Source organism: Acinonyx jubatus, chromosome A1 (genome assembly GCF_027475565.1).
Source record: "Acinonyx jubatus isolate Ajub_Pintada_27869175 chromosome A1, VMU_Ajub_asm_v1.0, whole genome shotgun sequence".
Lineage (NCBI taxonomy): Eukaryota > Metazoa > Chordata > Mammalia > Carnivora > Felidae > Acinonyx > Acinonyx jubatus.
This window is the reverse complement of record NC_069380.1, coordinates 188,306,145-188,330,102: the sequence shown is the minus strand read 5'-3', so window position 1 is coordinate 188,330,102 and position 23,958 is coordinate 188,306,145. Positions and strand designations below refer to the sequence as shown.

The 23,958-nt window shown below is 39.5% G+C and overlaps 1 protein-coding gene across 5 annotated transcripts in view; it reads left to right on the top strand.

Moving 5' to 3' along the window:
• SGCD (sarcoglycan delta) overlaps positions 1–23,958 on the top strand; it is a 934,755-nt gene that overhangs the window by 826,430 nt on the left and 84,367 nt on the right. For all 5 annotated transcript variants that reach the window (XM_027077705.2, XM_053199779.1, XM_027077715.2 and 2 more), the window contains one exon: positions 35–107. In XM_027077705.2, coding sequence (XP_026933506.2) covers positions 35–107 — 73 coding nt within the window. The remainder of the gene's footprint in view (positions 1–34; positions 108–23,958) is intronic.

Below are 23,958 nucleotides of genomic sequence, written 5' to 3'. Positions count from 1 at the left end.
CCAACCTCTGTTTGCTTTTTTCTTTTGTTTACAGGAGCGGAGGGCACAGTGTTCCCTAAATCTATAGAGACACCTAATGTCAGGGCAGACCCCTTCAAGGAACTAAGGTAAATTTCTGACTATGCTTTGCATTGATTAGTGGCTGTTTCCTTTGTCTGAGCAACTGGCTGATGATCCATTTTGACTATAAGGAACGTAACAGCATCACAACATGAATATACAAACTGGGAGAGATTAGAAAGGACAAGAAGATAAGCTACAGCCAAGGGAAAATTTTCTCTGAGAACTTAAGAAGATTGAGGGTTTGGAGGAAGAGGTTGCCAGCCTTGTAATTAGGAGATGCAGGATTCATTCATTTGCGCTGCCTGTTTCCTACTGTATTTTGTGGGACCAAAAAACCCAACCAGTTACAGCACTAGTCAGTAATTGACCCCAGATCACCCCAAAGAAAAGTGGTATCTGAAAGAAACTGGACTCTAATACGATACAGATTTTTATTTGTATGTAATAATCTCTCCATTACTTGGAGTGTTATGGTTCTAGAACTACTTTCTGTGGATATTCCTTGTACTGGTGTTAATCTTCAAATATCTATAATTGTGCCGCCTTTAGCAGAAAAAGACTCTGAGATCCTGTATATTTACCACCAACAACTAAGGAAACAAAAAAGAACAATAGATATACCTATAGATAAACAGACAAACAGAGATAGATATAACCTAAAAACCATTACAGCCACCAAAGGACCATCCCTGGCTCCAAAAAGGAACCCATAAAAAGTGGAATGTTGACACAAATATAACTATAATTTTTACCATATACTTATGATATAGGCAGGCTGGGACCCAGAGGGGTCTCCCGCAGGACCAGTAAGAGGGTCCTGGGCTTCATGCAGGAAGAAATCAAATATAATCTGGAGAAAGTGAAAGCAGAATTTATTGAATAGCATGAGTGACAGACAGAAAATAGCAGATGGAGTGTCTGGGAAACTCAGAAAGGAAAGGAGAATGAGTTTCAGCATCGCTTGGGATTAGGGTTTTATACGGGAAAGGGGTCTGAGGTATGTGTTTCTCCAGGAATCCAGGGTAGGGTCTGATCAACTGCAAGTGTTGGGTGACCAATAGCTGTTATTCCATAAATCACTGACGGTAGGGGGTGTTGATGCCAGTGTAGGCCATGGTTTGTTGGAAGATAATGTCCTGGAACATGTTTGGGTTTTGGCTCTTCTTAGATGTTATCAGATGTTTGGGACCTAGAACAAAATTCAGATTAACTTTCTTGCTTCCCCTTGGAAGTGGGAACATAGCTCCTTTGGCTTGTTCGGAAATGGGGTCTAGTAGAAAAACAGCAGGGATGGAGCCTTTCTAAAATGGAGTCTCTTCTGCTTCCCTACCTCATTTACAGCCATGAAGAATTCAGGGAATGCTGGATTTCATTTCTTGTAGTTCTTCTAGCATAAATCATCATAAATAATATTGAATATTTAATAGTAGACATCAAACATAAGCAAATGCGTTTGTATCACACAAGCCATATCTACTTTTTCAAGATGCAGCCCCGAGATCTATGTCTTGCTAAAACGGCAACAGCCATGTTGGCGTTTGGATTTCCCTGAACAGAAACACATTCTCAGTAAGTGGAGAATATATGTCCTCATTACAAAATGCCTAGCATTCTTGCAAAGCTTGTAAGGCTTTATGACTATAGGGAAATAAATTGGGCCAAAGGGGAGGAACATTTTCTTCTCCAAATCCCATATACCATGGGCTGTATTTTTAACATTATATGCTACATTGCAAGGTTTTATTTTTTCCTTGAATAGTTGCTTCCATCTCAGGGCTTCTTCCTGCCAGAAGTTACCTGACCGTCAGCTAGATCCTTTGTTTCATCTTAGGTACTAAAGCTGGAATCTTTTCAGCAAATCCACCCAAGGATACTTGTATTTCAGGACTCTGAGAGCAAGCTCATTCTCTGAGAGTGCAGCGAATCCTCGTGTCTGTGATATAAGAGCTCTTTTTTGAGACAAGCTAATGTGTGACCTGTTTCCCTTTCTTTTCACAGACCTCTTGAGGAACAGGGTTATTTTTTAACACAACTGGTCAGTAATTAGTGCTGATCAGTCCAAAGAAAGGTGCTGTCTAGAAGAAGTTAACCTCTAAATATGACCCAGTAATTCCTCCCCTCCCCCATGGAACAAGTGCTCCATTACCTGGAAGGCATGGAAAATATGAGAGTCAAAAATTTAGGCTAACTTTTCTTTAAATAGAAAAATAAGGGCGCCTGAGTGGCTCAGTCAGTTAAGCATCCGACTTCAGCTCAGGTCATGATCCCACAGCTCCTCAGTTCGAACCCCGCGTTGGGCTCTGTGCTGGCGGCTCAGAGACTGGAGCCTGCTTCAGATTCTGTGTCTCCCTCTCTCTCTGCCCCTTCCCACTCATACTCTGTCTCTCTCTGTGTCTCAAAAATAAATAAATGCAAAAATAATTTTTTAATAGAAAAATAAATCTTACGTGGTTAAAAACAAACCCAGCCCACATCAAATAAAAAGACAAATTATCCAAGCATCAGCCCACTTTAGAGATCCATATTCTGAAAACTTTAGAGCACAGTAATTGCTCATATAAGGTTGTAGACTATGGTCCTCTGTTGACACCAATGGAAAACCCTGGGACCTTGCCTTAAAAAAATTAAATCTCCAAAATTTACAAGTGAATCTCCTGAGTCAAAGTGCAACAAAATAAGGACTTCTGCTCATTGCTACCTTTCCATTGTTTATTTTAAAGTTGTAAGCATATCCTACAGAAACAAGAAATAAAATTTTCTTGCAGGACACATAAAAAGACTTTCATACGTCATTCTACAACTGGAATGTAGAATGTTCGCCCCTATTCAAATTGTGTTGATGGTTGATAGCCTGAATGGAGTCAGGGCCTAGAATGTGATAATTAGCTCCTTCATCCTTATGATTTTTTTTTTATTTTAATGGCACTTTATAGGAGAATCTCTGACCAATTGAAAGATAATGAAATGTAGCTGATATATTAGCCCAGACCAGTGCTTCTGTGGATGTTTCACCTTTGTCATCTAATGGTACCACACTTTACTCTGTGCTATTGAACGGTATTGACCTTGGATATTGAGTAAATAGGTAATGAACTTGGTGACTAAGTCTTCTGGCCTCTGGCTTTACAGCTGGATCAGTTTTACTGATCCAGTGCATTTGTGCTGGGATGTCTTATCATCTTAGGAAAGTAGAATAACCTAAGGAAGATCCCTGGATTTGTGCCAGCAGACAGCACTGAGTGAGCTGTTCAGGTGAAGCAGAATTGGTCCACTCCTCAGGAGCAACACAACTGAGGGGAAGAATATCGAGCTGGGGGTCAGATACCTACAGCAAACACACTATATAGCCTTGAGCTAATCCTGGAGCCCTGATATCTATAAAAAGCCAGGTCTCTTCAGGCTCCAAACAGCTAATCCCCTTATATTATTTTACTTTTTATTATAAAGTAATTTTAGATTAACAGAATAGTTGCAGGGGACCTCAGTGGCTCAGTGGTTAAGCATTGGACTCTTGATTTTGGCTCAGGTCATGATCTTGTGGTTTGTAGATGGAGTCCCAAGTCAGATTCATTCATTCATTCTCTCTCTCTCTCTCTCTTTCTCTCTCTGTCTCTCTTTTTCTCTCTCTTTCTCTCTCTTTCTCTCTTTCTTTCTTTTTCGCTCTCTCCTTCTCTCTCTCTTTCTCTCTCACTCTCTCTCTGCCTAAATAAATAAACAAGTAAATAAACCTTTGCAAAAAAAAAAAAAAAAGAAGAAGAGTTGCAATATTCCTGCAGATTATCCTTCTATACCCTTTACCTGGTATTTCTGATGTTAACATCTTACATATCCACGGTATATTTATCAAAACTAAAAAATTAACATTGTAGCCCCATAAAATATCTTATTTTATGTAAGATTTGCTTAAAAACGTGCAATCACCTGAATGCATTACAGATCCAAAAAATATGTAAAGAAGAGTTTAACAGAAAAACTATTTGTTGGTATGTGAATTAATGCATCTTTAAAACTCCCACTGCAGTTGTCAGAATGTTTTTAATGAGAGTTGTTTTTTTTTATTTTTTTTTATTTTAACTTGTTTTATTTTTTATTTTTTAAAATTTACATCCAAATGAGTTAGCATATAGTGCAACAATGATTTCAGGAGTAGATTCCTTAGTGCCCCTTACCCATTTAGCCCATCCCCCCTCCCACAACTCGTCCCATAACGCTGTTTGTTCTCCATATTTATGAGTCTCTTCTGTTTTGTCCCCCCCTTTATTTTTATATTATTTTTGCTTCCCTTCCCTTATGTTCATCTGTTTTGCATCTTAAAGTCCTCATATGAGTGAAGTCATGATATTTGTGTCTCTAATTTCACTTAGCATCATACCTTCCAGTTCCATCCACGTAATTGCAAATGGCAAGATTTCATTCTTTTTGATTGCTGAGTAATACTCCATTGTATGTATATATACCACATCTTCTTTTTCCATTCATCCATCGATGGACATTTGGGCTCTTTCCATACTTTGGTTATTGTTGAGAGTGCTGCTATAAACATGGGGGTGCATGTGTCCCTTCGAAACAGCACACCTGTATCCTTTGGATAAATACCTAGTAGTGCAATTGCTGGGTCATAGGGTAGTTCTATTTTTAGTTTCTTGAGGAACCTCCATACTGTTTTCCAGAGTGGCTGCACCAGCTTGCATTCCCACCAACAGTGCAAAAGAGATCCTCTTTCTCCACATCCTCGCCAACATCTGTTGTTGCCTGAGTTGTTAATGTTAGTCATTCTGACAGGCGTAAGGTAGTATCTCATTGTGGTTTTGATTTGTATTTCCCTGATGATGAGTAGAGAGTTGTTTTTTTAAATAATGTTCTATACCCAGATTTTCTTTGCCTTACTTGTCAGTGGGAACTGAGTCAAAAAGACTACAGGTTATTTTTCCATACACTATCGTCTGAACTGAACAAGCAAAACTTAAATATCCATCCGTGTCCTTCACTTACCCCAAATATCAAACGTGGGAAAATAGCATCTATTTTAGAGACCTTGTCTGTTGGGATAACTTGTTTCCTCCAACATCAGTTTGGATTTTGAAGGGTTTTTTTGTTTGTTCTTTTATTGTTGTTTGTTTGCTTGTTAATGAGAGGCAGATGTTAGGCCTCCAGCACATCTTCCTAGAAGATCTCAATCCTCAGCTCAAAAAGTAGTAGCTTCCTCTGCTAGAGTTTCGGTTGACTGCTTTCTTTTTCAGAGTTACTATCGTTACTGTATTCACAGTGTTCACTTAAGATGTTTGTAAATAATCCAGAGTTGAGTTGAAAAATCACAAAAGAGGGTTGCTTCTCTCCAGACAAATAATGAGGGTTAGCAAGGTCTGAGCCCAATATCCAAGTTGGGTGGTTTGTTGACTTTGCCCCTGAAGGACAATTCTGAAATAATGACATGTTGCTCTAGATTCAAGACTCTACTGAAAAAAATCTACCAGTCACTATGCCTATCTCTTGAAATAAGAAAAACTAACTTGGAACAGAAACTGGATTTTAATAAATTCACGATCTGAAATTCATAATCTGACTATATTAAATGTTCACTTGTTCATTATTTTTTTCCTGGTGTCTGTATATAAAGACAATTGGAAAGTTCCCTGATCTCAGGCTGTGCATGATCTGAGACAGGAAATAGGCCATTTAGTTTTGCATATGTATTTTCTGTAAGAACAGAAGCTACCTGTGAATGCCTACCTTGCTCTAAGGATTCTTTTCAACTATGAAGCTCTCTGTAAGATTCTGATCCTACAGGAACAGGAAATAGACTGTGAGATCTTATTTCCCAGACATATGCCAGGGCAAATGTAAAACATAGGAGAAGGTTACCTAGACCACTAAACACATGTAGCCAATTCTGTTCCTCTGGATATCACTAAAAGCTTGGAAGGGACCAAAAACATCAAGAAACCAAAAGATCTTTACAAAAGAATTTTTCATCAACTAATGTGCAGATGTGCTCTTACTCTACATACAGTTATGATAAGGGTGGTGAACTGATTTCCATTTCATCATAGGTCAGTCACTCTTGGCCAGTTTTTTGTTTTTTGTTTTTTGTTTTGTTTTGTTTTTTTTTGGACACTTACTAGGAGTCAAGGCATGTGGAATAAAGAGATAAATGAGTACTCAAATAATTTATAGTTAAGGAGAATAAGATAGACATGCAACCCAAATATAAGGTAGTATGATAAGTGATGGACTAGATATATGAACAAAGTCAGAGGACACACAGAGAATGACACAGAGAATTCTACCTGAGAGGGTTAGGTATGGGATATTTTAGTCGCAAGATGAAAGAAAAAGCCAGTAAGTGGGCCTCAGAATTTAAAAAGCATGGTTCTCTAGGTCCACTTAATGTAAAGGCAAATAGGCCAATGTATTTCTGTAGCTCCCAAGAATATTACCGTGTCATTTCTAAAAATGAGGTGCTATAATTTCCTTATGACCATTGTGTTCTTTAATAAATTGTGAAGGCAATCTCAAATATGATCACAGAGGACTTTAAGGATTGTTACAAGTTTCAGAGTTTAGTACATAATTCAGAACTGTAAGAGTCATTACTATCAAACCCATTCTGCCTCTTCAAATAAACAAGGCATTTCTTTGCTACTGTGTTTTTTTTTTCCCCACAACATTACCAGAGTTTTAATAATAAAGCAGAAAGATGCATCTGTTACTCCCAATATGCACTTGAGCATTCTGTAGGATCTTTCTTAATGGATAGATACTAATCTAAACTCCTTTGGGAACATTTGAGATTTAAAGTCTGTGTATATCATAGGAAAACAAGAATTAGACACTTCCAAATTGACAAAAAATGAATTTATTTCTTTAATTTTATTTTAAAACGGCTGTAGCCAACTAAATGTTTATTTGACTGGCAGCGGTTTATAAATGTAAGCCACTGGAACAGTCTGTTAAAACATCAGAGTTCTATTAATTAGAGACTTACTTCTCCCTTCCCGTGTCCACCTCAAAAGTCAAAATAGCAAAAATCCGGAATGGGTGGTCACATTTTTAATGATATGTGTAATATATATATAATATATATATATTATATATATTATATATATTATATATATTATATATACATGGATATATATCATTTTATACACATATGACATTTTTACATATATGCATATATACATATACACATACATATGTATTTTATATATATATATATGCAGGTAGAGAGAGGAGGGAGAGGCTATATATTATGCTTCTTATAGCTATGGGTGCATGGTATATGGGGGAATACCACTGTAAGAGAAATCCTTAAATGTTCTCCTTTTTAAACATTTTGCAGACATGTTCTGTAATTTTGTTTATCTTCCCTCTCCTCTAACTTCCAATTCTGTGTACTTAGACTAGGTTTTTCAGTTTTATTTTGCACATATGAAATTCACAATTGTCTGATCACACATCATGAATACTGAAGTGATTCAAAGGAGAAATGCAAATGTACAATGGGCAGATAATGTCATAGATACTCACAAGCCTTACAGAACAGAAGGATCATGACACAGTGTTCATGTTTGTCAAGAGTCATGCTTTTAAGGTATCCTGCATTGTGTTTGAGTTTGGCCCCAAATCCTATCTTCTTTGTGAACTTGGACAAGTCTCCTAAGCTATCCTCACCCAGTGCCTAGAACATGGGAAAAGCTCAGTGAACATTAATTCAACAAATGTTAGCTACTGGGAGGAACAAGCAGCTCATTTTCATGGGGCTCCAGCCCTCAGACACGAGTCCCTAAAGTTTTAAATTTCATCAACCAGTAAAAAGTTTCTATGAAACCTGAGTGACTAATAATTCTTTTTCAATAAAGGACAAAACCAAAAAGCTTTTGTGTATCTACATCTATTGTTGACTAAGACATAGCCTTAGAATGAAAGCCCCATAAACTGCATGCATGTAATAATATTAGCATATAATTGCGGAGGCTCCATTTTCTCATTTTGCCTAAGATGCTAGGGACTGTATCACAATTTTTCACCAACCTACAGTGCCCAACCAGAAAAAATGAACATGTGAAAGCCAGAGGCAAGAGCTTAAAGAAGTCCACTTTAAGGTTGCAAACCTGTTTGAAAACCCAAAGTAATACATCTTGTCCATCTTTCAAGACCATGTATGTCCCTTTTCTCCCTCCTTCCCTTTTTCCTGCATTCCAGAATCCTATCATTCCCCCCCCTTTTTTTCATTAATACCAAAACAGAGTTTGGATTTATCTACCTATTTATTTTGTTCCCTTATCCCCAACCTTTTCTCTAGGTGCCCTTTTCACCATGGTTCTCTAAGTATATAGGAGAAACAAAGGGGTAAAGGTAAAGGGATCCTGCCATATTTGAGGTATTTCCATCTTTCCCTTTGCCATATTTATCTAAGGCTTTTTTGTTTTACAAATATGATAGAGATTATATTTTAAAGCTACCAAACCTTTGTGATCTGCCGACATCTCCTCTGTACAGTATAATTCTACCATTGGAGGCCAAGGAAGGATAAATGGAAGATAACATCATGGGGGAAACGGAGTCTATGGCATAGAGGAATTCCCACTCAGGAAGAGGAAATGGAAAATCCATCTTTTCTGATCTCTGGTGAAGTGTAGTAAGAAGATAGGAAATGTAGGGAAAGCAAGTGGTAAAATATACTACAGCCTGTTGACCTTTGTTCTCTGATTCATGGAAAGGGGAAACCAATTAGATTTCAAGGAAAGTCGGAAGCAGAGGGTCATTGTGCATTTTCATTTGGGACTCTAGGAGGAAACCAGCTTATAGAGCTGGTTGGTCTCACAACCCTCTGGATTGTCATGTGGCTAGAGAGGAAGAGGGGACTTGGGTCAGCACTCTCAAATCTCCTTCAGCTCCTGGGGGTTGGCAATGACAGGGCAGGAAGGAATCCACGTGGTATCCTGTTGAGCCCGGCAGATTGATGACTGATGGGGCAGACTAGTGGGCTCCTGGGCAGCTTCCCTGCAGTGGGTCTGTGGGCTCCAAAGCAGACAGTCCGATTTGGTGGTACAGTGGAAAACCTACCCAGGCCTCAGGGCCTGCAAACACCATTCAGACTTCACTCAGCGAGCATTAAATGAGCCCAGTGAGCAGTAACCAGAATTCACCCTGTGAGGACTTAAGTGTGGGCTGCTAGGCTGATGTCAATCAGGACAACATCTTATGGAATCTGAACTGTCTTTGTTCCTGTTACCACAAGGTCACATAAGCCCCATCCTCCCCATATCCATTATGATATAAAGTGGGAGAAGAAAATTGAAAGATTAATTATTTATCCTAATGGGAAACAATACTTTTTAATCACAGAGAAGATGCCACAAGAAGTGTAATTTTTTTCTAACAATCCATAAGCATAAATTTGAGAGAACAATTAAGTCAAGTAAGAACAACAAAGAAATGCCATTTGCTATCACTGATGAACACAATTTGTAAATTGGGCAGCCTGCAATACAAGGTATTGTGTCAGTCACAATATCTGAGCTGACCATCAGGCTTCAGAAGCCATGAGTCTTCCCCTGTGTGTCTTGTAGGGAACACCGGGTATGATCAAAAGGAAAAAAAAAAAAATGCTTTCAGAATCCATCACCAGCCACCTGCTATTAGTGATTTAGTTTCTCTGTAAGTCTTGAACTGGCATTGATTGACACTCATACTCCCCAAAACGCTTCTAGATTTATAATCTCTTAAACCAACAAAATACTGGAGGAAATGCCTTAATAACTAAAACATTTACATGCGTCTCTCAAAATGATTACTCAACTATCTCTGACAGCTAAAGCCATCAACCATGTGAAATGAGGCGCCTTAGTACCTATGTGGTTGTCCCTTAATGGCTGGCCCATTTTCATCTGAACCCAAGAAAGGCAATGTGACACATGATTATCATTATCCAGGACAAGTGGCTTTTACTTAAGAATTAAAATTATATCTTTTAAATTAATTTTTAATGTAAGAGTTCAAAATGTGAAAAAATTACTCAGAAGATTAACTCATGATGGGGGGGGGGGTGCAGTTTGAAATGGCACTTTCATCCATGTTGTCAAGGCAGGTATGAGATCCTAAATTAAGTGCTAACCTCTCAGCCTTTTAGAACAGAATGGGCATGAGTGTAGGTTTGCCAAAATTCCTGAGTTGGGACTACCTTCTGCCTCAAAAGGAGCATTGTGACTTTATTATTGTTTTTATCTTGATTAAAATGTCAGCAGCTGCCATTTATTATGTAAAGTGTGTGGGGTAGATTGTTCTATTATTCTTGAAAAACACACAATTGCTTTGTGATTCTCCGTTTTTTTCCCCCCTCAGTAGGATGGCTCTGCTGGGTGCATAGACAGAAAATCTTGCTTAATTACACCCTTCATGATTTTGGCTCAAAGCCAGCCTTGTTTTATTCCAATTATAACCTTTTCAAAACAAAGAGTAATGGGAGTTGAAAGGAACAAGCTGACAACAGTTTTTTACCTGAAATAAGTTGAGAACTAGAAGTGAATCATAAAAAGAAAAAAAAATCAGCCAATGGATGTCATGTTGTTTCTTACTCCAGAATTTTCCATGGATTGTTAGAATATAATATAAATGAGATCAAGACCATCCGATCTCAGAGAGAATTCTATAAACTCACTGGATTTCCTGGCCAGGGACTATGTGCCAACTTGGGTCAAATGTCAATCCCTTGTTTGCTATCCTTTGGTGGCTCCCACTGACTTGAAGATAAAATTTCAAAACCAGAGTACTCACAAGTAACCTTCAAGTAGTTGATCTGGCCTTGGGTGATGTCCTGGCTTCTCGTCTCTGATCACCCTTATCCCCCTTCCAATCTTTTCTTTTCTTTCTTTTTTTTTTTTTTTTTTAACAATTTGTTGTCAAGTTAGCTAGCACACAGTGTGCTCTTGGCTTCGGGAGTAGATTCCCATGATTCATCATTTACATACAACATCCATTGCTCATCCCAACAAGTGCCCTCCTCAATGCCCACCACCCATTTTCCCCACTCCCCCCAACCCCACCCCCATCAGCTTGTTCTCTGTATTTAAGAGTCTCTTATGGTTTGCCTCCCTCTGTGTGTAACTTATCTTTCCTTCCCTTCCCCTATGGTCTTCTGTTAAATTTCTCAAATTCCACATTTTGTTTCTCCCTCTGTTCTCCTCCTCTCCATTGCCTGTTCCTCCCACTGAACTTTTAATTCCTGAGCTCACATTTCAGTTTCTAATCATATTTTACTCTATAGCTGTTCCCTTCTGTAGCACCCTGTATTAATTTTGCAGGTGTATTATCGTCTCTTTATTCTTTGATGATATTAGTGATCATTTCAAATTTCTCCCGTTCTTACTTTTTAAAATTATGTTTCAGGTCACTGGCTTTTTGATTGGGACTTTTTCAAACGGCTGGTGATTCTCAGATGTCTGTTAATGGTTTAGCATGAAGCACTAAGAATCTTTTGGGAAGTGTTGTGTGCATGAATGGAGCTTGTTGGATGTTGGGCTTCGAAGTAAGTAGCATGGTCAGGCTGGGATTTTTAGGTGGGTGACTCCAAATATGAGACTCTATATGCCTTTTTTCTCTTGGGCTGGTCAGTTTCCCCAGGTCACTGATTAGTGTCCTAATTCCTTGCTGGGAATGAAGCTGGTGTTCAGGTGGAGCCTACAAGGTGTCATTCTTCAACATGTAGATTTTCACTTAATTCCCTGTTTTCAGTATAGCACTGCCTTAGCTGTCCTTGTCTCACAGAATTAAAGTCTTCCATAGTGAGTGTCCTAGTCCATTTGGACTGCTATAATAGAATATCATAGACTGGATAGCTTATAAACAACAAATATATTTTTTAGAGTTCTGGAGGCTAGGAAATCCAAGATCAAGGTGCTGGCATGTTCCTGCTGAGGGCTTGCTTCCTGGTACATAGACAGCCATCTTCTTGCTGTGTGCTCATATGGCAGAAGTGGCTAGGGAGCTCTGGGGTCTCTAAGGGCACTAATCTCATTTGTGACGGCTTCCCCTAATCACCTCCCTAGAGCCCCACTTCCTGTAACCATCACATTGAGGATTAGTGTTTCACCATGTGAATTTGGCAGGAAGTGCGGTGGGGGGCACAAACATTTAGTCCATAATGGTAAAGGTGGCCTGGTCCCCTGGGTATGTACAGTGGAGAGACATCTAGTCTGAGAGTTTCCCATGGAGACCTCAACCAGCCTTCCTGAAAACAGTCCCACCAGACTGTCAGTCACAGTGATGCCGGCATGTTTCCATGCCTGCGCCTTGCAGGGATTACACAGCTTGAATTTACTTTTGGCTAGGTCTTCCCCAAACCCACAGGCTCTTAGCTTTCAGTTTTCTGTCATCTGCTAGTGACGTCACCTCTGTTTGCTTTTCAACTTCCAAAACTTGATCAATACCTTTCTTCTACCCGCGCTGCTTCTCTTTTCATTGTGGGTGTGTGCCTTTTTGGGGGGGGGTTCATTTTACAGTTATCTCCAGTCATTGCATTGGCATTTCAGAAGGAACAGAGGTAGACCTTTGTTGAGCTCAGTCAGAACTCCATGTGACTTCAGCACTTGTACCTTCTCTTTGTTTCCTCTGCCTTGGCACCTTGGTGCCTTCCCTTAGAGCTTTGTTATTCCCTTGCCTTGAAACATTCTTCTGAACTCTCTGCCTGCATAATCATGTTTCAACTCTCAGCTTAAATCGCACTTCCTAAGGAAACCCTTTGGGGCACACCCCTGGCTCATATGACCTGCCTGTTACAGACACACAAAAGCCCCTACATTTCTTCCTTGTTGGATTCACTGGCTGAGATGTCTTCCATGTTTGCCATTGCCCACACTCACAAAGGGGTTTAGGTTAGATGGATCATTACAAATGTATCCTCTCCAAAAGTATGTGCTCAACCAGCACAAACATGAGTAGTTGCCTCCTTCACATTTGTTTGTAAAGGAGAGCCCATCAAAGTCTCCTGGATTTTGTCTAAGCACTTATTATCCCATGCTTTTGTTTCTTCTGTCCACATGAAGTCATTTCCAAAAGAGAATAATTCAGTCTTCTTTCTCTTACAAGCAGTGTCAAAACTTTTGATTCTGTTTTCACCCTGGTTGTAGAGTCGTCACACTCCAGCAGAGCCATGCTTAACTGGAAGCCTCTGGCCTGTAGTTTCTCTCCATTTTTTCAACCATGGTTATTATTGTTCCTAGAGGAATGCGAAGTCCCCTTTTGCCCAGTTTTGCATGTCATTGTCCCTTCCTATTCATAAAGGGAAATGAGTTTCCAGGTCTTTGAGATTTTTTTTTTCCAAAAAATAAAACCTGAGTCATTACTGATTATTTTCCTTGCCTGACATCTGAGCTCAGGCATACTCACTCCAGAATAACAGCACAGAGCCATTTGAATCCTGTGACTGTACAGGCACCATACTCCTAACCTTGAATAGAACACCGATGCTAATAAATTCTGGGGCTTAAAAATGTGAATTATAGTCATTTCACACTTCGTGGCAGCTTCATGCTTAAGAAATAGCTTCAAACTTAATTATAATGCTTGTCCCTTCATTAAGTGCAGATGACATTCCTCAGATAGATTTCTCCAATGACATCTGAGGGAAGGAGTTCAGAAACTTATTAGTTATTCATGATGGAGAATATTGACTGTGTACTGATTAAAGGAAAGTGTTGACACCCTTCTTAACATGATGCATCTGTCTGTTAGTTTATGGTTCTCCCTGTGGTCCTCATGGAAATCTCTTTGGGAAATGAAGAAAATACCCTTCAGCCTCTGACTGCAAATACCTATGGAAAATGTGCTTGATATGTGGGATTAAAAAGGAGAGCAGGAGGCCTCGGGCCTCTGATTACCCACCCCCACAAATGACTGAGCTATGCTTTGAGGACCATTTGTGAGACACAACCATAATGAATTGGACACGTCCCCCTCTCCATGTTTGAGGAGCTATTACAATACATTCAGCACATTACTGACTGAGTCTCAAGCTAGAAGTCAGTTCTTAAAGAAGGACGCATGGAGAGTTTTGCCTCCTGTCATATACTAATACTGTATCTTGAGTCATGCAGTGACTAAGTCAAATGAACAAGTAAAGGCACAATGTTCCTCTCTGCACAATGTGTGATATTCTTACAAAAAGAGAATTTTGCTATTCTAATGATGTGGGATGTCTAAGGAGTGAGGGCAATAGAACCCAAAGTGAGGAATCCCAACGTAAGGAAGCAGTTTCTAATGGTCTGCAGGGGTAAATTATCTCCCTTGATACTCATGAGAGACTCAACATAAGCAGGGGGCCGCCAGACCAAGACTATTATAGAGATGTGTCATGCATCAAAAGATGGGAAGATTTTAACTAAATGACCTTTCAGATATGCTTTAACACCAACATTCTAAGACTCGGCTTTCAAAGTACTGCTCATGGATGTGATGTTACCAGGGACCTCTCATTACATTTAAATTCCTTTTAAAGGCTGCATTCAGTGAGCTAATCTTGACTGTAACCTTGAAGGACACAGTCTGTGACCAACATTGATTGATTCCTTTTTATTTTTGCTTGCACTATGAGTGTTTGGAGTACAATTCAAATTCTTCACATTCCTGTGGTGCTTTGTAAATTTCAAAGCATTTTTATAAATACTCCCTCAGAAACAACCTAAAGTAGGACAAGAGGGATTGGCTTCATCCCCCATGGTACCCATGAGGAGACTGAGGGGTTAATGTTTGGCATAAGAAAAATGTTACTTTCTCAGAGCTCAGTAAGATTTTGAGGTTTTAGTCTATGGGCAGAATCCCTCACACTGGCAGCAGTACAGAGTAAAGGTGAGGGGAAGATTCTAGAGCCTGACTACTAGACCCTAGATCCCTATGTTGTCCTTCACTGCTAGGATATGCCTCTGGACAAGGTTTTAAAACCTCTATGTCAGCTGCCTCATTTGTGACCAGGGGGACGAGAACAGCACCAATTCAGAAAGGCTTGTGAGAACCAAATAGCATGATTTATACGAACAACTTCACACATACCTAGAATGTAGGAACTCAGATGTTAGTTTTGAGGACTTTGTTGTTGAAGCAACAGACCATTACTCATTCTGGATTATGCCCACGGGACCTGTCCCAGTGATAGGGGTAATTTTGCTCTGTCATTTGCCTCCCATAGAAAATGGTCAGCAGTGGGTTCCTAGCCTATTTTATACAAGTCAATATAATCAAAACAACAATAAAACAAAGTGTAAGGCAATCAAAGTAACAAACATTAATAGTGAACTGTAACCCAGCTTTGGAAATTTTCTTAGAGCAAAGCCATTTGCCATTTGTATTCACGCATTAGAGAGGCAAACCTTGTCCTAAGGAAAGGGAAACTGAGAGGTTGCACTACACAGACAGGATGAAGTGGTTAAGTGTTGTGGTTATGCATGAAAAGCTGAATGTTTTAAGCACTCATACAGCAAATAGCTTTTGACCTTTTTCTGAATTTCGTCACAATATGGTGAGGATGGAGGTAGAAACATTGTTTAAAAAGGAAAAACAAATTAGCTCGTAAGTTTTAAAATGTTTTAAAATCCACTAACTCTAACACTGCCTTGACCAAAACACTGCCCCTCCTAGCTTCTTCAACCATTTCTAGAAAGGAGACAGAAGCTTAGACCAGCTTCCCTGGGGGACAAACCAGGTGGAAAATCCCAGAAATAAGAAGCCTCATCTGGGTACCTTTCATCCTGGTTGTCTACTGCCACCAGGAATCAATGGCTCTCTCATAAGCCCAGCAGGAGAATGAAATTACACATGAAATCCTAATGAGATTTCTTTTAACATTTTTCACATTGACTCTTTTGTACCTTCCTAGAGCTCACCCATTTATTCTCACATACCTTCATAAAGGTTTTGATCCTTCATTAAATTGCACCCTTATGAGTTACAGTGTTTTCTTCCCCCAAAGGCCAGAATGGGTACCTCTTTTTCACTTGGCTTACATGGATTTTTATCTAATAACCTTAGGTTGCCATCATTGAACACTTGCTTCTTGCCTGCAGCCTATTACCAGGCCAGATGAACCTGCAAGACAGAGTGAGTGCTGTGGTTTTGCCAATCAAATGAATTCTCTTTAGTAATAATAGTTAGATATCACCATGGTCATGAAAAGCAAACCTCAGCAGTATTTTTCAAAGGACTGGCATCACTTGACCAGACAATACTAATGAGGTCCCATGGATGAATAGCACATGGGTTGAAACAGTTTTCATGTACTCTCTGGGGTAGCACTTAAGACAGAGCCTGGGACCTCAGGATAAGCTAAGCAATGCTGATCCTTTGGTTCACCAACACTCCCATGTTCCAACGGAAAAACTTGATAAGATCTGGGGACACAGCCTATAAAGTAGGACAATGCGAAGCAGGCATAGAGCACCATATGACAAGTTGAACCTGTTCAAGAGTCTTTTTTTTTTAATTTATTGTCAAATTGGTTTCCATACAACACCCAGTGCTCATCCCAAAAGGTGCCCTCCTCAATACCCATCACCCACCCACCATCAGCCTCAGTCTGGTCTCAGTTTTTAAGAGTTTCTTATGCTTTGGCTCTCTCCCACTCTAAGCTCTTTTTTTTTTCCCTTCCCCTCCCCCATGGGTTTCTGTTAAGTTTCTCAGGATCCACATAAGAGTGAAATCATATGGTATCTGTCTTTCTCTGTATGGCTTATTTCACTTAGCATAACACTCTCCAGTTCCATCCACATTGCTACAAAGGGCCATATTTCATTCTTTCTCATTGCCATGTAGTACTCCATTGTGTATATAAACCACAATTTTTTTATCCATTCATCAGTTGATGGACAATTAGGCTCTTTCCATAATTTGGCTATTGTTGAAAGTGCTGCTATAAACATTGGGGTACAAGTGCCCCTATGCATCAGTACTCCTGTGTCCCTTGGGTAAATTCCTGGCAGTGCTACTGCTGGGTCATAGGGTAGGTCTATTTTTAATTTTTTGAGGAACCTCCACACTATTTTCCAGAGTGGCTGCACCAATTTGCATTCCCACCAACAATTCAAGAGAGTTCCCGTTTCTCCACATCCTCGCCAGCATCTATAGTCTCCTGATTTGTTCATTTTGGCCACTCTGACTGGTGTGAGGTGATATCTGAGTGTGGTTTTGATTTGTATTTCCCTGATGAGGAGCGACATTGAGCATCTTTTCATGTGCTTGTTGGCCATCCAGCTGTCTTCTTTAGAGAAGTGTCTGTTCATGTTTTCTGCCCATTTCTTCACTGGATTATTTGTTTTTCGGGTGTGGAGTTTGGTGAGTTCTTTATAGATTTTGGATACTACCCCTTGGTCCGATATGTCATTTGCAAACATCTTTTCCCATTCCATTGGTTGCTTTTTAGTTTTGTTGGTTGTTTCCTTTGCTGTGCAGAAGCTTTTTATCTTCATGAGGTCCCATTAGTTCATTTTTGCTTTTAATTCCCTTGCCTTTGGGGATGTGTCAAGTAAGAAATTGCTATGACTGAAGTCAGAGAGGTCTTTTTCCTGCTTTCTCCTCTAGGGTTTTGATGGTTTCCTGTCTCACATTCAGGTCCTTTATCCATTTTGAGTTTATTTTTGTGAATGGTGTGACAAAGTGGTCTAGTTTCAACCTTCTGCATGTTGCTGTCCAGTTCTCCCAGCACCATTTGTTAAAGAGACTGTCTTTTTTCCATTGGATGTTCTTTCCTGCTTTGTCAAAGATTAGCTGGCCATACGTTTGTGGGTCTAGTTCTGGGGTATCTATTCTATTCCATTGGTCTCTGTGTCTGTTTTTGTGCCAATACCATGCTGTCTTGATGATTACAGCTTTGCAGTAGAGGATAAAGTCTGAGATTGTGATGCCTCCTGCTTTGATCTTCTTCTTCAAAATTACTTTGGCTATTCGGGGCCTTTTGTGGTTCCATATGAATTTTAGGATTGCTTGTTCTAGCTTCGAGAAGAATGCTGGTGCAATTTTGACTGGGATTGCATTGAATGTGTAGATAGCTTTGGGTAGTATTGACATTTTGACAATATTTATTCTTCCAATCCATGAGCACGGAATGTTTTTCCATTTCTTTATATCTTCTTCAATTTCCTTCATAAGCTGTCTATAGTTTTCAGCATACGGATCTTTTACATCTTTGGTTAGATTTATCCCCAGGTATTTTATGCTTCTTGGTACAATTGTGAATGGGATCAGTTTCTGTATTTGTCTTTCTGTTACTTCATTATTAGTGTGTAAGAATGCAACTGATTTCTGTACATTGATTTTGTATCCTGCAACTTTCCTAAATTCACGTATCAGTTCTAGCAAACTTTTAGTGGAATCTATAGGATTTTCCATGTATAATATCATGTCATCTGCAAAAAGTGAAAGCTTAACTTCATCTTTGCCAATTTTGATGCCTTTGATTTCCTTTTGTTGTCTGATTGCTGATGCTAGCACTTCCAACACTATGTTAAACAACAGTGGTGAGAGTGGACATCCCTGTCGTGTTCCTGATCTCAGGGAAAAAGCTCTCAGTTTTTCCCCATTGAGGATGATGTTAGCTGTGGGCTTTTCATAAATGGCTTTTATGATGTTTAAGTATGTTCCTTCTATCCCGACTTTCTCGAGGGTTCTTCTTAAGAAACATTGCTCAATTTTGTCAAATGCCTTTTCTGCATCGATTGACAGGATCATATGGTTCTTATCTTTTCTTTTATTAATGCGATGTATCACGTTGATTGATTTGCGAATGTTGAACCAGCCCTGCATCCCAGGAATGAATCCCACTTGATCATGGTGGATAATTCTTGTTATATGCTGTTGAATTTGATTTGCTAGTATCTTATTGAGAATTTTTGCATCCATATTCATCAGGGAGATTGGCCTGTAGTTTTCTTTTTTTACTGGGTCTCTGTCCGGTTTAGGAATCAAAGTAATACTGGCTTCATAGAATGAGTCTGGAAGTTTTCCTTCCCTTTCTATTTTTTGGAATAGCTTGAGAAGGATAGGTATTATCTCTGCTTTAAACGTCTGGTAGAACTCCCCAGAGAAGCCATCTCGTCCTGGACTCTTATTTGTTGGGAGATTTTTGATAACCGATTCAATTTCCTCGCTGATTATGGGTCTGTTCAAGCTTTCTATTTCCTCCTGATTGAGTTTTAGAAGTGTGTGCATGTTTAGGAATTTGTCCATTTCTTCCAGGTTGTCCAGTTTGTTGGCATATAATTTTTCATAGGATTCCCTGATAATTGCTTGTATCTCTGAGGGATTGGTTGTAATAATTCCATTTTCATTCATGATTTTATCTATTTGGGTCATCTCCCTTTTCTTTTTGAGAAGCATGGCTAAAGGTTTATCAATTTTGTTTATTTTTTCAAAAAACCAACTCTTGGTTTCGTTGATCTGCTCTACAGTTTTTTCTTAGATTCTATATTGTTTATTTCTGCTCTGATCTTTATTATTTCTCTTCTTCTGCTGGGTTTACGCTGTCTTTGCTGTTCTGCTTCTATTTCCTTTAGGTGTGCTGTTAGATTTTGTATTTGGGATTTTTCTTGTTTCTTGAGATAGGCCTGGATTGCAATGTATTTTCCTCTCAGGACTGCCTTCGCTGCATCCCAAAGCATTTGGATTGTTGTATTTTCATTTTTTTTTGTTTCCATATATTTTTTAATTTCTTCTCTAATTGCCTGGTTGACCCATTCATTCTTTAGTAGGGTGTTCTTTAACCTCCATTCTTTTGGAGGTTTTCCAGACTTTTTCCTGTGGTTGATTTCAAGCTTCATAGCATTGTGGTCTGAAAGTATGCATGGTATGATATCAATTCTTGTATACTTATGAAGGGCTGTTTTGTGACCCAGTATGTGATCTATCTTGGAGAATGTTCCATGTGCACTCGAGAAGAAACTATATTTTGTTGCTTTGGGATGCAGAGTTCTAAATATATCTGTCAAGTCTATCTGATCCAACGTATCATTCAGGGCCCTTGTTTCTTTATTGACTGTGTATCTAGATGATCTATCCATTTCTGTAAGTGGAGTGTTAAAGTCCCCTGCAATTACCACATTATCAATAAGGTTGCTTATGTTTGTGAGTAATTGTTTTATATATTTGGGGGCTCCCGTATTCGGCGCATAGACATTTATAATTGTTAGCTCTTCCTGATGGATAGACCCTGTAATTATTATATAATGCCCTTCTTCATCTCTTGTTACAGCATTTAATTTAAAGTCTAGTTTGTCTAATATAAGTACGGCTACTCCAGCTTTCTTTTGACCTCCAGTAGCATGATAAATAGTTCTCCATCCCCTCACTTTCAATCTGAAGGTGTTCTCATGTCTAAAATGAGTCTCTTGTAGACAGCAAATGGATGGGTCTTGTTTTTTTTATCCATTCTGATACCCTATGTCTTTTGGTTGGTGCATTTAGTCCATTTATGTTCAGTGGTATTATAGAAAGATATGGGTTTAGAGTCATTGTAATGTCTGTAGGGTTTCATGCTTGTAGTGATGTCTCTGGTACTTTGTCTCACAGGATCCCCCTTAGGATCTCTTGTAGGGCTGGTTTAGTGGTGGCGAATTCCTCCAGTTTTTGTTTGGGAAGACCTTTATCTCTCCTTCTATTCTAAATGACAGACTTGCTGGATAAAGGATTCTCGGCTGCATATTTTTTCTGTTCATCACATGGAAGATTTCCTGCCATTCCTTTCTGGCCTGCCAAGTTTCAGTAGAGAGATCGGTCACAAGTCTTATCGGTCTCCCTTTGTATGTTAGAGCACGTTTATCCCTAGCTGCTTTCAGAATTTTCTCTTTATCCTTGTATTCTGCCAGTTTCACTATGATATGTCGTGCAGAAGGTCAATTCAAGTTACGTCTGAAGGGAGTTCTCTGTGCCTCTTGGATTTCGATGCCTTTTTCCTTCCCCAGATCAGGGAAGTTCTCAGCTATTATTTCTTCAAGTACACCTTCAGCACCTTTCCCTCTCTCTTCCTCCTCTGGAATACCAATTATGCATAGATTATTTCTCTTTAGTGCATCACTTAGTTCTCTAATTTTCCCCTCATACTCCTGGATTATTTTTTTATCTCTCTTTCTCTCAGCTTCCTCTTTTTCCCTAATTTTATCTTCTAGTTCACCTATTCTCTCCTCTGCCTCTTCATTCCGAGCCGTGGTCATCTCCATTGTATTTTGCAGTTCCTTTATAGCATTTTTTAGCTTCTCCTGGCTGTTCCTTAGTCCCTTTGTCTCTGTAGCAATAGATTCTCTGCTGTCTTCTATACTGTTTTCAAGCCCAGCAATTAATTTTATGACTATTATTCTAAATTCACTTTCTGTTATATTGTTTAAATCATTTTTGATCAGTTCGTTAGCCTCTCCGCCCTTCCTACCTTCTTCCGTGGGCCTCTCGTCTGTGCTTGGCTCTGGAGAGTCCGTTCTGCTAGTCTTCTAGAGGTTTTCTGGGTTACTTAGGCAGGTGTAGGTGGAATCTAAGTGACCAGCAGGACACGGTGAGCCCAGCATCCTCCTACGCCGCCATCTTCCCCATTAGGCCTTGTTCAAGAATCTTTGAGATGACAGTTGCTGCTCGAATCTGGGCACTTCACTGGGCAGGGTTCTAGCTGGAGTTACTGAACTAGACATGTAAATATAACCCAAATGAATGTATTCCTTCTACGAATATTTGAATGCATGCTGTGCATTGGACCTAGGTGCTAGGGATGCAATGACAACCAAGACGGGTATGGTCTTTGTCCTCATGGAGTTTATTGTCTAGAAGGGGAGACTTTGAATACCCAGGCAAAGTGGTCAGTATTTATGGAGAACATCCTATGCCTAGAACCAGCTTAGTTCCTTGTGTGTCTTATGTCATTTAATCTTCATATCAGAAGAAGCACCTCTGGGAAGAAGCCCCATCCATGATCATCCCTGTTTTATGGGTAAGGAGCCAGAAACTCATAGAAGTTCAGGAGCTTGTACGAAGATATTCAGGGAGCCAGGAAGAATAATAGCACTTGGCCTGACTTTATACTCTTTCTGCTAAACCATACCACCATGCAAAAGGAATCTGTCCTCAGAGAACAAAAGGAATTTCAATCTCCCTATTTCATTTCTTATGCCTTCAATTACACTCAAAAGCAAAAGCTTTCAGATTTTCTGATCAGAACAAGTAACTTGACACAGCAAGAAAAGCCGAAGGTTCAGCATCCTGGCCATTGCCTCACTGATAATCTGCCACAAGGGTAATGTCTGTTATAAACACAACCTCACCATGGAAAAAATGTGGGAAGACACAGATCCACAAAATTTAGTTTTCAGTCACAGCCTACTAAGCCTTGGGCCTTATCTCAGAATGGAGATTTGTTGGAGCTAACCAGAAAGCACAAAACACCACTCTTCATGGTCTTTTGTTTCATGTAATTATTATTATTTTGTTCACTTACTTATTCTTTGTCTGCCTGACTGAGTTCTAAACTCTAAGCCAGTGATCCTCAACCGTTGCTTCATATTCAAACCACCTGAGAAGTTTAAAAAATGACCCTGACTCCTAGTCGCCATCCCAGGACAATTAAATCAGAATCTCTAGAGGTGCCACTTAAGCCTTGGTATTGTTTAGAGCATGCCTGGTGATTCCAGAGTGTAGCCAAGGTTGATCACTGAGTTTCAAGAGGACAGCTCTTGTGTCACATGCCCCCATCACTGTCCACACTCTGAGTATTATGAACTCTGAAAGAGTGCCTCACACATTAGTGGATATTCAATAAAGTTTTGCTGAATAATTTGGTAGGTGGAGCGGTGGATGAATGGGTGAGTGAGTGAGTGAAGAAACTAATGATTATAACAATTACTGGAGTTGAGTAAGTTCTTAGAATAACTGTTACTAGATAGTAGCTTACAGTTGATCTTATAGGGTTCGGGTTGTACGTACGACTATGGGGAAAAAAAGGTTTTAGATAAGTATATGAAAAAGTACACAGTAAACTGTGGAGTGTTTGCACCATCTAGAAGTGGAATGTACTCTGCCTTCCTTAATACCACATTAATCTCCAGTCTGGGCACACTCCCATTTCGACAATGCAGGCAGCCGTTACATCAGAGGTAATGGCTCATTATTATTTCTTCGGTGAATCATGTTTGTCTGAAGGAAGCAAAAATAACAAAGAGGAAATTACAGTTTGTGTGTGGTGATATGAATGCTTGTAAACTGAGCAGTGAAAGGGAAATGTATGCAAGCAATTGAGAATTCTCTCTCTGTCCTCCAAATGCAAAAAAAAATAAAAATTAAAATTAAAAAACGCTCAGAGGGAGCAGTTTATGCCCTATTCACATTTTAATTGGGGGTGAGAGAAAGACGCTGAAGTATCTTCCACACGTGGGCAACCCGCGATTTCCTTGTTACAGCCTTGATAACACCGCTGGATAATTCTGTGGGATGCCAGTACCACATTGGGCACTCCAGTTTTTCTTCCTCCTCTTCTTCATGTAAAAGTTCAAACAAGTATGTGTATATAATAGAGAGCAGTGGAGAAAGTAGCATTTGTATGGGTTTCTGTTGATGTACCTAGTACCACTTTGTTACTATGTGAGTTGGACGTCTGCCGAAATCCTGCCCTCTAATATCTACTTACGAGTGATTGCTTCAAAACTCTTTTTGACAGTTTGAGAAAACTGTAATGTCTGTCCCACGGTCCTCTGTCAAGTTTCCTGATGACCTCTGATCACCTCTGATTTTGAACTTCTATTCTGTGAGTGTATTTGGTTTAAGAGTACCACCAAGAGACCAGACATCACTTTTGTGCAGAATAGAAAAAGGCATCCCTTCCTCCAACATGTCCATCTCTCAGACATTTGTCATAACATGGTGATTTTTTTTTTATGAATAGGA